The sequence below is a fragment of the Carcharodon carcharias genome, chromosome 21 (assembly GCF_017639515.1).
Source record: "Carcharodon carcharias isolate sCarCar2 chromosome 21, sCarCar2.pri, whole genome shotgun sequence".
NCBI classification, from domain to species: domain Eukaryota; kingdom Metazoa; phylum Chordata; class Chondrichthyes; order Lamniformes; family Lamnidae; genus Carcharodon; species Carcharodon carcharias.
Genome location: NC_054487.1, coordinates 77,142,524 through 77,157,746, shown reverse-complemented (window position 1 = coordinate 77,157,746; position 15,223 = coordinate 77,142,524). Strand labels below are relative to the sequence as shown.

Here is a 15,223-nt window from a genome sequence, read left to right as displayed (position 1 = left end):
ACCCAATAGGGGCATCAAATTATGAACCATTATCATTACATGAGGCTAAAAAGACCGAGAGGGTGATACAAAACCCTGCAAATTGCTCTCAGAATTCCACTATTTACTGTTAATCAGGCATTTGTGGGCTAAACAATTCAACCTGGATCTCAGTTGACCATAAAAACTGAACATGCAAAATGCTTACAATGCAATGCTCTTTGTACAAGATCAGACTAATCGGATCAAAATCCCCGCTGTCCACGAGATCCCTGTAGGGCAGATCTACAAGGTAACCACGTAAACATGCCTCCAACATGGGCTCAGCCATGCACATTGTTCCTTTGCACCACATTCATACATTTGAGGGGGACACGATCATCCATCTGGGGATATTGTTGATGTGACTTGTAGAGTGAGTGAGCCAGATCTACATTATTTTTCAAAGGAATTAATTTCACATGATATCCTGATTCTCAAAGAAAGGCTGAACCCTCCTGTACTCCTGCCCTCCAGTGTTAACAATGAGTGAAACTGGACACCCTTCATTTTGAACATAAGGAACGTAAGAAATTGGAGCAGGAATAGGCCCTTCGGCCCCTCAAGCCTGCTGCACCATTCAATTGGATCATGGCTGATCTTCTACCTGATCTCCATTTTCCTGTCCAACTCATTGATTCTCTTAATGTTCAAAAATCTATTCACAACCTTTTGAGTGAAGACACTAACCTCTAGTTCTAGATTCCCCATCCAGGTGAAATGACTCCTCAGCATTTCCCCTATCAAGCCCTCTAAGAATTATTTAGATTTCAATGAGATCGCCTCTCATTCTTCTAAGCCCCAGAGAATATAGGCCAATAAGTGGGGAGACGATGGCATAGTGGTAATGTCACTGGACTAGTAATCCAGAGACCCAGGCTAATGTCCTGGGCACATGACAGCTGACAGAATTTAAATTCAATTGATTAAACGCGGAACTGAAAGCTAGTCTCAGTAATGGTGACCAGGAAACTATCAACCACTGTTGTAAAAATCTATCTGGTTCAACTAAAGTCCTTTTGGGAAGGAAACCTGCCATCTTTAATTGGTCTGGCCTACACGTGACTCCAGACCCACAGCAAAGTGGCCGACTTTTAACAGCCCTCTGACAAGCCACTCAGTTCTAGGGCAATTAGGGATGGGCAACAAATGCTGGCCTAGCCAACGAATCCCACATCCCATGAAAGAATAAAGAAAAAGATGTTCTACTCAGTCTCTCCTTAGGGGTTAGCCATCACATCCAAGGAAGAATTTAGCCAACTGGCTAAGCCAATGGAGAGTCTTGTCTGGGGAAAGGTTAATTGTTATGGACCTAACCTAAAATTGAAGTTCTGAGCACAGACAAAAATGGGAGGCTTGTATGTGGGTCTGTGCATTACACTCTTGAAGCTAAACAGCGGCAAGAAGAAATAGTAGACTCTCTGCGACTTAAAGATGGAAACAAAACAGGCTTCACTTCATAAATTTTATGCACAGAGAGCTTTCAGCACAGCAGTCTGTGTTGAATCTGTAAAATGTAAACACTCTTTTATTTGGGAAGCCTCAAGCTTGCTGTACTTGGCGGGAAAGTATTTGCTGAGGGGGAATTAATCATGGTGAAAGCATATTACCCATCTCTAGCGCTTGGGAGTTTTGCTCGCCTCTTTAAAACAAACAATAAAAGCCATGGAGACGTTAGATATAAGAGGGGGGAATTTTACAAGCCAGTCGCACCCATTAAGCTTGAGAGTGTTTGAAACCTCTTTTGCTTAGGAATTTATGAATTTGAACCAGCAGCTGTGAAATGCTCAATCGATGTTCATCAGTCATGTTTTGATGACTAGCACAGCAACACTGGTCTAGTATGTGTATGAGGAGGAGTGTGGAAGGTTTCCATGTTGTATGTTTCATAGCAGCTTTGAAGAAAAACATACCAAGCTAGCAATATTTGTGGGGGGGGTGTGTTACTCGAAAATGAACTGGACTAGCCATATAAATACTGTAGCTACAAGAGCAGGTCAGAGGCTAAGAATCCTGCAATGAGTAACTCACCTCCTGGCTTCTCAAAGCCCGTCCACTAACTACAAGGCACTAGTCAGGAGTGTGATGGAATACTCCCCAATTAACTGGATGAGTACAGCTCCAACAACACTCAAGAAGCTTTTCATCTAGGACAAAGCAGCCCACTTGATTGGTGTCACATTCACAAACATTCACTCCCTCCACCACCACTGCTCAGTGACATCGGTGTGTACCATCTACAAGATGCACTGCAGGAATTCACCAAGTCTCCTTCGACAGCACCTTCCAAACCCACGACCACTACCGTTTAGAAGGACAAGGGCCGCAGGTACTTGGGAACACCACCACCTGGAAATTCCCCTCCAAGCCACTCACCATCCTGACCTGGAAATATATCGCGCTCCTTAACTGTTGCTGGGTCAAAACCCGGAACTCCCTTCCTAACAGCACTGTGGGTGTACCTACACCACATGGACTGAAGTGGTTCAAGAAGGCAGCTCACCACCACCTTTTCAAGGGTAATTAGGGATAGGCAATAGATGCTGGCCCAGCCAGCGACGCCCACATCCCATGAATGAATAAAAAAAAAGCAGCAACTATATATAGATTAAAAAATCCACAACTGGTACTTGCAAGAGAATGGTCAGAAAGTTACAGAATTTTTATAAAATGATTTCACGGTATCTGGGTGTCACTGGCTAGGCCAGCATTTTTATTGCCCATCCTTAATTGCCCTCGAGAAGGTGGTGGTGAGTTGCCTTCTTGAACCACTGTAGTCCGTGCTGTTAGGGAGGGAAAATGCAGCTTAACACAAGCATTTTGACCAGGTCACCGTCAGTTTTAAGGGTTCGCAAATCAACAAGGACACCAATGAATAACAAATAGAATCCGAGAATGTTACTGCTCATTGAAGATACAGTCAAGGGTAGCTGCAGGATGGTTTCCCCTCTGAGGTGTACACCTATTACTAAATGGCACACCCATTGATAAGAACATAGGAACAGCAGGAGGACATTCAGCCCCTTAAGTCTGTTCTGCCATTCAATTAGATCCTAGAATATCTCTACCTCAACTCCATTTTTCCACCTTTGCTCCAAATCCCTTGATGCCCTTACCTAACAAAAATCTATCAATCTCAGCCCTGAAAATTTCAATTGATTCAGCTTTTCAGAATCTAGACTTCCACTGCCCTTTCAGGGCAAATTTCACTCCTAAACGGCTTCGCTCTAATTTTAAGATTTTTGCCTCTTGTTCTTGGATTGCAGGAAATTGGTTCCCAACTATCTATACCATCCAATCTCTGTCATTTTAAACACCATCCTGTTGCATCACCACACAAGGCTCTCACCATTTGTCTGAGATGTCAATTCCAGTGGCAATTGGTCAATGATGGCAGCTACAATACCCACAATGCTTAGTTCTCCAGAAACTGGTCAATCTATTGCATTGTTTGGCATGTACCAGGGCAACATTGCATGCTGGGTTTGTTGTGGTTCTATTGGTTATGAGCCGGGTCAGAATGACTTTTCCTCCTGGGTTGCTGTGTTATGATGAAAGTATGATCATTTTCACAATATTTTTCTGGTTTATTGTGAAATAGGTTTATGGGGGTAAGTATATTTGGGTGTGTGTGTGATTTAATTACACTGAGTCAAGTGGGCTGCAAGGTTGAAATCATCAAAAGAAATTAGTTGCTTGATATGCTAATGAGTAAACATGGATGCTGGCTTAGCATGTAAGGTGTGATGGGAATTTGCATTTTTAGATAAACGATGGGACTATTTGAATTACAAAGGGATCTTAGTCTGTTTACAACTAACCAGATAAGCAAGGCTAAGGAACATGAAAGTTTTTCTGTTATGAGGATGATACAGTTTCAAAGGCACATGGAACAATAGAATTTACATATTGAAAATAGAGAAACATATGTAAAGGGGAATAAAGGCCGTGTAAGATCTAACAGGAGTGTTTGAAATAGCCTTAACGAAGCCTCCAGCATGTGTGCGTAAGTCTGCTATATAACAAAACTGAAGTTTGGGAAAAACCATTCGGAATTCCACTGTCAAGTGGGTGTTGTGTTAACTTGCTGGGTCTGTTTTAAATCTAAAATCTATTTTGGACCGTTGCCTTAAAGGGGGTGTAACTAGGGTCCAAGTTAATTAGGAATTTTAAGAGTTATTATAGTAGCAAGTAATTTGTAGTCTTATGCATGTGCTTGAAATTTTTTATATTTTGTTAATAAATATTTTAATTTAATTTTTAAAATCTCTAAAGGTTTGGTGGGCTTATTACTTCTCAATTCAGTGCAAACATCTCATAATAAATACAAGTTGCAAAAACGTTGGGATAGCATGGCCAAGTTTCCCTCTTGGATTTAGTCCGCCTGGCACACATCATCTGCTGTATCATAACAGTGTTCAGTCTTGAATTCTGGGAGTCACCAAGGCAATCTGGGGTGGGTGGTTACTCTTTTTCACACTGGGGCTTTTGAGTTGCCAGGAATGCGGCACATACTGTTTGAACTGATAACAAACATACACATTGCACAAAAAGATGATATCGTAGGGTGTGATAACGTAGCGGCTCTATCACTGGGCTAATAATCCAGAAACTTAGACTAAAAATCTGAGAACGGAAGTTAAAATCCCACATTGGCAGTTCTGCGAATTAGGGTTTGCTGTTTTTAAAGCAAATTCTGGAGAGAGGAAGCATGAAGTGACTGGGTCGCTGTAAAAGCCCAATGGGCCGACTAATATCCTGTATGGAAGGAAACCCACATTGATTGGTCTACATGACAATGTGATTGGCGCTTAACTGCCCTTTGAAATTACAGTGTATTTATCTTAACAAAACCTCTCATAATTTTCAGCACCTTTACTGAATCTTCTCTTAGCCTTCTCTGCTTGAAGGGGGACAATCTCAGCTTCTCCAGTCTCTCCACATAGCTGAAATCACTCATTCCTAGTACCGTTCTAGTAAATCTCCCTTGCTCCCTTCTCCAAAAATCAAAATGTATCTTGTGGAGAAAGACCACCTAGTGTGACCCCTCGTCAACAACAGGTTCTCTTTTAAATTGGCTGCTACATTCACCTAGATGTCAGGGATCACAATTTCAAAATAATGCAGTGGCTGTAAATTGCTTTGGGATATATTAAGGACATGGTAAAGCTTCATTAAACGCACATTTGTTTTTAACTGAATAGAGCTCAGAGATTTGTATGGGGAACATATCCCCTGCATCATCAAATTTGTCAAAGAAACTGCCTCTTTAAATAAATAAAAGCAAAATACTGCGGATGCTGGAAATCTGAAACAAAAACAGAAAATGCTGGAAAAGCTCAGCAGGTCAAACAGCGTCTTTGGAGAGAGAGGAAAAAAACAGGGTTAACGTTTTGAGTCCGTATGACTCTTCTTCAGAGCTCTTTAGATCCTTAGTCTGAAGGAGAGTCATACAGACTCGAAACTCATTAACTTTTTTTTTCTCTTCAAAGATGCTATTAGACCTGCTGAGTTTTTCCAGCATTTTCTGTTTTTGTTTCTCATTAAATAAATGTCACACAAATTGCTCATTCTCAAAATTAAAACACATCCAGAATATTCGAGAAACCCAACAGGAATTGAACGAAGAAAATCTCAAGCAAATTTGGTTTAATTTGAGAGAGAGGGGGGCCGGTAGAGAGGGGGACAGATGGCGGAATCAGTCCAGATTTGCACTAAGTGCGGTACTGGGTGTGAAAAATGACATTTTACGCTGGCTGCGATGGTGGATTTTTGCACTGTATTGTCCACTTCCTGCTTCATTAATTATGGAGCCACAGGAAACATGCTGGATCACCGGTGGCCAGCCTCTGGTTTGCCCACCACGCTATTACCTCACCGCTTCATGCTGGGAGCCATGTTTAAACTGCAGCCACATGCACAGTTCTCAATGCTTGCAGCCCAGGACTGCTCCAGCGGAGATATGGCCCTGAAAGCTAAGAGGAGTTCAGTGACCCGTCACTGGAATGCCTTTTGGAGGCCCCACCCCCCCATGATGTCCTCCACCCCCACTCTGGCCACAGGAGGCCCAGCAATCTCACCCACTCCAGCTTGGTGGGCGATGGCTGGGGTGATCAGTGCCAACGCTGCACAGAAGAGGTTGGCCATCCAGTGCAGAAAGAGGATGAATGGTCTCATCTGTGCTGCCAAGGTAAGGCAACCATCTCATCACTCTAACCTCACACCCTCACAATCCCATCGCACATTCACTGGCATCTCACTCGCTGCCAGCTCAAGGGACATCACTGCTCACACACACACCCTCACATCTCCATCTGGCCTTATCTCCTCTGGAGATGGCCTCCTCAGCCCTCACCATCTTGAGGCCACTTGCACAAGTCAACATGTGCCCACCCCCACCACCCCCCCGCCCCGCTCCTCTACACACATTGGGATACCCTCCTTCCCCAAGCAAGCCCCAGCCCTGTGGCCATTGAAAAGCCACCCTCGCCTTATGGCTGGTCTGATAGGTAGAGTCCAGCCCATGAATCCCCTGAAAAGTGATGTGGTGGTGCCTGCGAAGCCTGGCGCTGACGGCTGCGTGTGCTGTCCGAAGCAAGGTAGGCAAACAAATCTTGAAGGGAGAGGGAGGCGGGGAGAGGGGGATAGAGAGGGGCAGGCAGAGAGAAGGGGGAGAGAGAGAGGCGGGGAGAGGGGGGAGAGAGAGAGAGAGAGCTGGGGAAGAGGGGGCGAAAGAGTGGGGGGAAGGAGGGGAGGAAGGGGGAAAAAGGGAGAGAGAGAGAGAGACAAGGAGAAGGAAGGAGAGAGAGAGAGAGAGAGAGAGAAGGAGGGAGGGGGAGAGGGAGAAGGAGAGAAAGAGGGAGAGAGAGGGAGGGAGGGATGGAACGAGAGAGAGAGAGAGAGAGACAGCAAGAGACACACGGGGAGGGAGAGAGGGAGAGTGAGATGGTAAGCGAGAGAGAGAGGGAGATGGGGCGCAAGAGAAAGAGAGAGAGAGAAAAAGACGGAGAGAGATGGAGAGAGAGAGGGGCAGAGGAAATGGGAAAGAGAGAGAGAGCACGAGACAGAGAGCTAGATAGACAGTGCATGAGGATGATGATGGGCAACAAATACTTACGGACACAAGGAATGAGCTCATTAAATCTTTCCTTAGGAAAGAGTGGGTTTTCCAGTCCTCTGAAGTAGAGCTTCAGAACTCCAGCAACTGAGTTAATATCATGGTTGTCCTGATCATCTGCTAAAGGATCTTCACCTATTTCAGAACAAACGTAAAAATCAGTGCAAACTCTACAGGTTAGAGGTGAGAAACTATGCACAACGCTTTGATATAACTCAAACTATGACCATCATTCTGGTGGATGTTAAAGAATCCACGACAATATTCAATGAAGAGCAGACAGTTCTCCTGGTTCTTCCCTCAACCATCAGTGAAGTGGCCATTCTTTCCACCTGCTGATTGTGGGATCTTGCTCTGTGTAGATTGGCGGTCATGCTTGCCCATATAACAACAGCCCCCAAGCTTGCATAAATAAAAATTATTGGATGTAAAATGCTTTTGAATGTCCTCAAGATGTGATAAAGCACTTTACGAACAGTTTTTACTTCATAACATTTCTAACTAAGCTGTCTGTTTGAATGCCATGTGCCCGAACACGTGAAGAAGGGGCAGATTCGACAAAATACTGAGATAGGTTACTTTTGAGAGGCTGGGGTAGGCGAGATAATTACTCATTGCTGAAACATTGGAAGATTACTATGACTGCTGTCCAAATCCTTTGTAAGGAACTTTATTCATATATTGATGAAATCAGAAATTCTCTCAGGTTGAACTGTTCTACGTAATATTTCAGAAACTTCACCCAGAGTGTCCAGCACAATATAACTTTCAAACCCTTCTAGGCATTTATGCAAGGAAGCATTCCAATTAACCCATGCCCATTAAGATAGAAATCAATAATGATGAGAAAGGTCCTTTCGCCCTCCTCACTGTTGGTACTGTCTTATTTTAAGTAATGAACAAATCCTTTGATGACAAATAGGAACACAGTTAAATACACTTTTGTATAGGGGGCTACAAAGGTGCAGATTCTTTTTTTTTTAAAAAAGGACTTCAATGGTGACAGCCTGGGGGTAAACTGTAACCCCAACTAAGCTGAAGGCAATGGGAAGCAAACTTGGGTGGGATACAAAGTAAGCGGTTGATGTGATTCTGCTAGACGGGTCAGCCTAAAATGGCCCAACCCCTCTCTCGATTAATAAACTCTACTTGAACGGTGAATGGTCTACAATAAAAGTCAGTTTTAGTCCAAAGACTTAACTACCCTACCATAGAATAAATACTGCCTCATTGACAGCAAGCAGCTTTTCACTCCACACATGAGGAGAAGTCTTGCAGCATTGTGCTCTCTAATCATTTATTTCACCCCCCCCCCCCAACCCCACTCACCGCAAGTTGTCAAAATGAGAAAGGGACCTTAAAAATTCAAGCATTGATGTACGAGTCACATTAATCAAACCGACACAATTCACCAGGCGCGGGAGTCATTACAAAAGCAATCATCTCCCTAAAGCATCGTGGGCAGGGGACATTTCCTAGCAGGAAACAATCACTTGTTGCAAGGCCAGAATAAATGTTCCCCTGCTAAATAGGATATAGACATATAGATGTTAATGCGCTGCCTCACGGTGAATCACTCGCAATTACTCACCTCGCTCAAATGAATTTTTAATATCGTTGACTTCAGCCTGCGATCCGGGCACTCGGAAGATCCCCTGATGCTGAAGACCTGCAGAGGGCATGCAGAGAGTGAAATGAAAATGTGTCCCAATTGTGGCTAATGCGACAGGACAAACATGTCAGTAAGAAAAATTATAACAATATTGGTAACTTGGTGAGTACCATGTTGGACAGCAAGGGAACAACACCAGCTGGATCAGGCTATTTGGCCCTTTAAGCCTGCCCTGTCATTCAACAAAGATCACGGCTGATGATCTACCTCAGCTCCTCATTCCCACACTTTATCCTTTAATACCCTTCAAGCCCAAAAACTATGGATCTGATTTATTTATTACACTCAACAACTGAGCATCTGCAGACCTCTAAGATTGGGAATTCCAAAGAGTCACCTCCCTTTGCACTTTTGCTGGAAGAATAGAGGAGTGGAATATTATTTAAATGGAGAAAGACTGCAGAAAGCTGCAGCACAGAGGGATTTGGGGGTCCTTGTGCATGAGTCCCAAAATGCTAACATACAAGTTCACCAGGTAATACGGAAGGCAAATGGAATGTTGGCTTTTATTTCTAAGGGAATGGAGTATAAAAATAGGAAAGTCCTGCTAAAACTATACAAGGCACTAGTTAGACCACACCTAGAATACAGTGAACAGTTTTGGTCCCCTTATCTAAGAGAAGATGTACTGGCATTGGAGGCAGTCCAGAGAAGGTTCACTAGGTTGATTCCTCGTATGGAGGGATCTTCTTGAGAAGTTGAGTAGGTTGGGCCTGTATTCATTGGAATTTATAAGAAAGAGAGGCGACCTTATTGAAACACAAGATTCTTAGGGGGCTTGGCAGGGTAGATGCTGAGAGGTTGTTTCCCTTTGTGGGAGAGTCTAGGACCAGAGGGCATAATCTCAGAGGACACCCATTTAAAACAAGAGATGAGGAGGAATTTCTTCTCTCAGAGGGTAGTCAGTCTTTACTGGAGAGGGCTGTAGGAGCTGGGTCATTAAGTACACGTGAAGTATATTCAAGTTGTAGAGAGACGGATTTTTAATAGCAAGGCAATCAAGTGTTATGGGGAAAAGGCAGGAAAATGGAGTTGAAGATTATCAGATCAACCACAATCTCACTGAATTACAGAGCAGACTCAATGGGCCTAATGGCCTACTTCAGCTCCTGCGTTTTATGGTCTCTGAGTGAAGAAATTTCTCCTCATCTCTGCCCTATTGGCCAACCCTTTACTTTGAGACTGTGACCTTGTTTTCTAGATTCTCCAGTTAGGGGAAACATTTTCTCAGCATTTACCCTGTCAAAGCCTCTAAAGAATTTTATGGCCAGAATTTTATGTGCTCCCCGCACCCCCCCGCAGCAGGTTTGGAGCTGGGTGGGGGAGGGGTTAGGGAAGAGCGTGAAATTGCATGGATGGGATTCCCTCCAGGTTCCCACCCGCCCATTGGGCAACTTTACACTGGAGTGGGCAGGGCCTTAGATGGAGAGCCTACTCTTGCCCCAGGTTAAGGCTTTAAATGGCCATTTAATGGCTGTTTAAAGGCTGGTTCCTGCCCAACCTCAACTTGGATCCCGGGTGGGAAGGTGGGTGGTGGTCGGTGGGGGGGGCCTCTCCATCAGAAGCCCCCTTTTGATTGGGGGTAACCTCCCCTTAAGGGATGGTGACTTTCCCTCACACTCCGGCCTATCCCCTGAGACTCCGATCACACCCCTCGTGACGCCACACCGGCCCCTCCCCCTCCGCCCTGGAACCCCTACCAATTACTTGTCCTCTGGGTCCTGCGGCTTAGTGCCAGGCAGCTCCCTGCTGTCCCTCTTCTGGCCACTGCAGCACTGTGCCTGGAGGGACTGGAGGGTTGCTGGCCAATCAGATTGGCCAGCAGCTCTCCAAGGTGGGACTTCCTCCCGTATGAGAGTACAAGTCCCGCCTTAATGCCAGTCAATGCTCGTTGGAGCGTAATATGGCATCCGGGCTGCTGGAGTCAGCTGAGCCCCCGCATTTCTGAAAATTCAGGTTATATGTTTCAATTAGATCACTTCCCATTCTTCTAAACCTGAGGAAATATAGGTCTAGTTCACTCAATCTCTCCTCATAAGACCATCCCCTCATCCTAGGAACCAGTCTAGTGAAATCTTCATTGTGCTCCCTCTAGGGAAAGTATGTCCTTTCATAGCTGAGGAGAACTGAACAGTAACATACCATATAGGTTGATAAATCGAACACAACTTTCCACAATCAAAGGAATGGCTTGTCCAGAGTCCTGGGAAAGCAAATTTTAAGGAGCTTGTAACTCTCTGTAGAGATAAGGTCTGATCAGAATACATTACAAAAAGTGCCTGCACCCATTATATCATTAAAATTAGGATAGACTGTATGGAGTTCTGGTTTCTCAGGCAGATTCAAGCCAATTGATGGGCATCTATGAACATTGCACCTCCTCACTGCAGGAACGTACAATTTCCACTTAATATGGTCGCTGAATAAGGCATCTTATCCTGGACGTGCAAGTGGCAAATAATCTGATTTCATGAAGCAAATGCGATGATACCCACCTGACCAGGCATCAACAGGGCATGGCGTGTCGGCACACGCTTTACCGCTTGGCACATTTGCGATCGGGGCTGGGTCACTCTTCGTTTAAGAGGGGCGGGAGAGCTACATTTGCACATCTGAGGCTAAAGCACAGCGAGGGCCATCCCAGACTGACCTGCTGCACCCCTGGGCACAGGGCTACACGGCAAAGGAGGTTGGCGCAACTGCCCATTCTCATGGCAGGAGAATTATGTGCCACACAAGGTGGGGTGGACCAAGAGGAAAGGAAAATAACAAAACACGACACGTAGAAATAAATATCTGAATGACAGTTGTCAAAAATGTCGAATCTCATCAGTTCCCTTGATGACATTATACTCAACGGACTCTGTATAATAAGGCTTCTCAAAAAGGTGCACTTCAAATAATTGTAGTCAGAAAAAGCGTGAGATACCAGACATTCCTTTTATTTGACTTAACTTGCATGTAAATTTGGGTTAGAATTCTTGTTAATAAGAGAAGCAATGTAAGTAGGAAAATTAAGCTTTGTAAAAGTTGAATGTTTGCACAAGTCCTGTGATTGGGGACAGTTCTCAATTCCTTTCAGCTCCATTTGGTAATGAACAGCTACTGCCACCCCCACACCCCCAACCCACCCCCGACTTTTGTAAAACTTATCTGCCAAAGGGTCATCAACCGGAAACGTTAGCTCAGTTTCCCTCTCCGCAGAGGCTGGCTGGCCAGCTGAGCGTTTGCCAATATTTTTCGTTTTTATTTCAGATTTGCAGCTTCTGCAGTATGATCGCTTTTGCTCTTACAGAATTGAAAGATGGCATCACTTGAACCAAGATAAAGTTGAAGTCCCAATTTTATTCTGATTGCCTCGGCACAGACCCTCCCCTTCCATCATTTAGCTCTTGGGGCAAAGGTATCCAAAGGTGACCAACCCGTGGGTACAGCGACAACGCCGTTAACCACAAGTTCTGGGAGAACAAGACACAATGTTGGATCAGCCTTGAGATCTTCAGCCTCCCTACAGCTACCTTTCTGCATCTTCAACATGGAGCACACAGCTATGGTATAAAACCTGCAGTGCACCTTTACACTGAAAAGGCTGGCATAAAACCTATAGCACAGAAAGGAACCATCTGGCCCATCAAGTCTGTATCAATACTTATGCGCCACAGAAGCCTCCTCACACCCTACTTTATCTAACCGTATCAGCAGCCTGGTCTATTCCCCTCTCCCCCATTTACCTATCCAGCTTCCCCTTGAATGCATCTATGCTGTTCGCTTCAACTGCTCTTTGTGGCATCATGTTTCACATTCTAATCACTTTAAACTAAAGAAGACTCTCGAATTTCTTAAGTGATTACTTTATATATTTATGTCCCCTAATTTTGGACTCCCATAAATTGGAAATGCTTTCCCTACCTCGACCCCATCAAAGTCCTTCCTAATTTTAAAGGCCTCCATCAGTTCACTGCTTAGCCTATTAATGTTATATTAATTAGATTAAGATACACAGGTGAAGGGCATTGTTTAATTGATCACTTAGAGCACTTATAAAGAGAGACTGCTGGGGATGGTCGTACATAATGTTGTATTCTGTAAATAAACCTATCACCAAGAAAAGTATTAGTGTCTGTTTTTGTGCTTCACCAACTGGCTTGGGATCGAGTTAACATTTGCCTTCTCTTTTCTAGACAGGAAATGACCGCTGCTATTGCAAGGTGCCTTGGGGAAGCAGTCTGCGTGTGCTGTACCAGCCTGATCCTAATCTCTGCACAGCAAACTTCAGGTTCTATTGGAAGGGATTCATAGAATCCATAGAGCACAGGAGCTGGCTATTTTGCCCATCATGCCTGTGCCAGCTCCTCGAAAGAGCTATTCAATTAATCCTGCTTTCCCTGCTTTTTCCTGGTTTGCCCCACAATGTCTCACCTGTGTATCCCATTGCCTTTTGAAAGTTACTATTGAATTTCTTTCCACATAGCGCATTCCGGATTCATTTTCCACTTGGAACTTCACAAGTCATACAACAGACTTCTTTCCAAAGCAGACATGCTGAGGTAAGATTAGCATGTTTGCCACAGCATAGCTCTCTCACATGATGCACTCAGGTCTCTAAACAACCTTCCATCCAGTATATCACTGTCACCTCAACACATCCCTTCTGGTCGAATACAAGTGCCTGCTTTCCTAGATTCACAGCTCACTCAATCACACTCAATGAACAAGTGACTTCCCAACCACAGTAAACGATCAGCCAAGACATCCTACAACCAGAAATGGATTTTTATTGTAACAGGAGCTGGCCTTAGAGGTTTGAGCCTGATTTTTAAAAAGCGACAGATTCCAATCATGTAGTATTTTACGTAATGCCACAAATCTCATCGTTGAACCGATGCAAACATTCTTGGTTAATAATTTGTTCTGCATTCACTGCATTTTAAACCCAGGCAGAGATGCGAAGCTCAGTAGCTTCACGCAAGCACTATACCTGGTTTCTGGCGTGAGAATTTCTTCGTCCTCTGCTAGAAGCAATGTTAAGAGTGGAGGACGAAAAGAAAATAGTGAGACAGATAGCAGCAAATACAGTGGAGGTACACGATACAGGCCTGGAACCCAACCAGTGGTTTGAATATAATGGAATTCCTTAAGGGACAATTTACTTGCACTCTTTTGAAGGTTTAAAGAAACAATCTCCCCCTGACTCAGTTTAGAGGAACAAACCATTATATTCAGATTAAGGACAAAGTAGGCAATCAGAACAGGTTTGAATATAGAGGGGTTCCTCAAGTTCAAGGATGTCATTGCTTATGGAGTATCCACAATTTAACCAGAGGTGTCAGTCACTCCATTGACTGAAATCTCGCTAGAAATATCAGGAAACGATGTCCAAATTCATCTCATTTTTGTACACATTGTCTAGCAAAGGGTCTGGGTTTGGGGGGGGTGGGGGGAGGAAATGTGGGCAGCAGCAAATCGAGTTGCTTACAATTTAAATCGAGCTCAAAGGGTTACGTCTCCCAACATATCCATGTTTGCGATTTCACCAAATGGAAAAGCATTCCATTCTTGACTCGAGGAAGCAGATTACAAACAGACACAGAGATAGGGCCCAAGGTAGAGTTGAACATAATGGTGTGCCTCAAGCTTCTGGGTCTAAACAGACAACATTCATGCCCAAAATGGCAAGAGGAGCAAACCGAGGTTTGACTTGAGGTTTGACTTGAGGAACAGTGCATTATGTTCAGACCAATGAAGAAAAAAAGGCTCTCCACCACCATTACATGTTATGCCAGTACCTTGACGAACGTTTCCAAATCCCCATTAAATAACTTAGCATTACATTCTGAACGGGGCCTGGATTTCCTGGCTTTCTGAGGTTTAGGGGGCACATTTGGAGGCCTGAGAAGAGGATGGAACAAAGTTTGAAAACAACTTAAAAGTATCTCACTTAAAAGTGCGTCACAGGGAGCAACTTAAACCACCAACAGTTCATGTCATTAAAAAACTATCCATGGAATTCAAACCAGTCGGCAGCCACATGACATCTGGCAACCCAAGCACGTGAAGTTTTAATCATTTAGAAATATGCAGTGGAAATATACATCAAGATACACTTTAACATCAGGACAGATCTATAAAATACCCTGTTTTCAAAGCACCGTGGAGCATTCTGTAGGAATTGCCCCTTCTATTCAATCAAGAGATCCATTAAGTCAGTCCAGTCTAGCACTCGTTAACTGCCCTATATCCTGTTAACAACACTGCCATTAAGCCAACAACTCCAAGTTACCCATCAGAGTTCTGCGCAAAAGCAAATTAATCCTTCGAGTGGGATCTTTATCATTAATACCTCGTCAGGTAATACCTGAGAAATGTGGTTTAACCCAAGGATAAGTGCTAATGATACAGTTACAAAAAAGGGAATT

General features: G+C 44.1%; 1 protein-coding gene across 3 annotated transcripts in view; it reads right to left on the bottom strand.

Moving 5' to 3' along the window:
- Nucleotides 1-15,223, bottom strand: part of srgap1a (SLIT-ROBO Rho GTPase activating protein 1a) — a 255,995-nt gene that overhangs the window by 39,573 nt on the left and 201,199 nt on the right. The window contains exons 12-15 of one of the 3 annotated variants that reach the window (XM_041216272.1): nt 14,594-14,696; nt 10,950-11,010; nt 8,727-8,804; nt 7,136-7,270 (exon numbers count right to left, since the gene is read on the bottom strand). In XM_041216272.1, coding sequence (XP_041072206.1) covers nt 7,136-7,270; nt 8,727-8,804; nt 10,950-11,010; nt 14,594-14,696 — 377 coding nt within the window. Of the gene's footprint in view, nt 1-7,135; nt 7,271-8,726; nt 8,805-10,949; nt 11,011-13,785; nt 13,820-14,593; nt 14,697-15,223 lie in introns of all 3 variants that reach the window. The other 2 variants (XM_041216273.1, XM_041216274.1) reach the window with 2 other exon arrangements.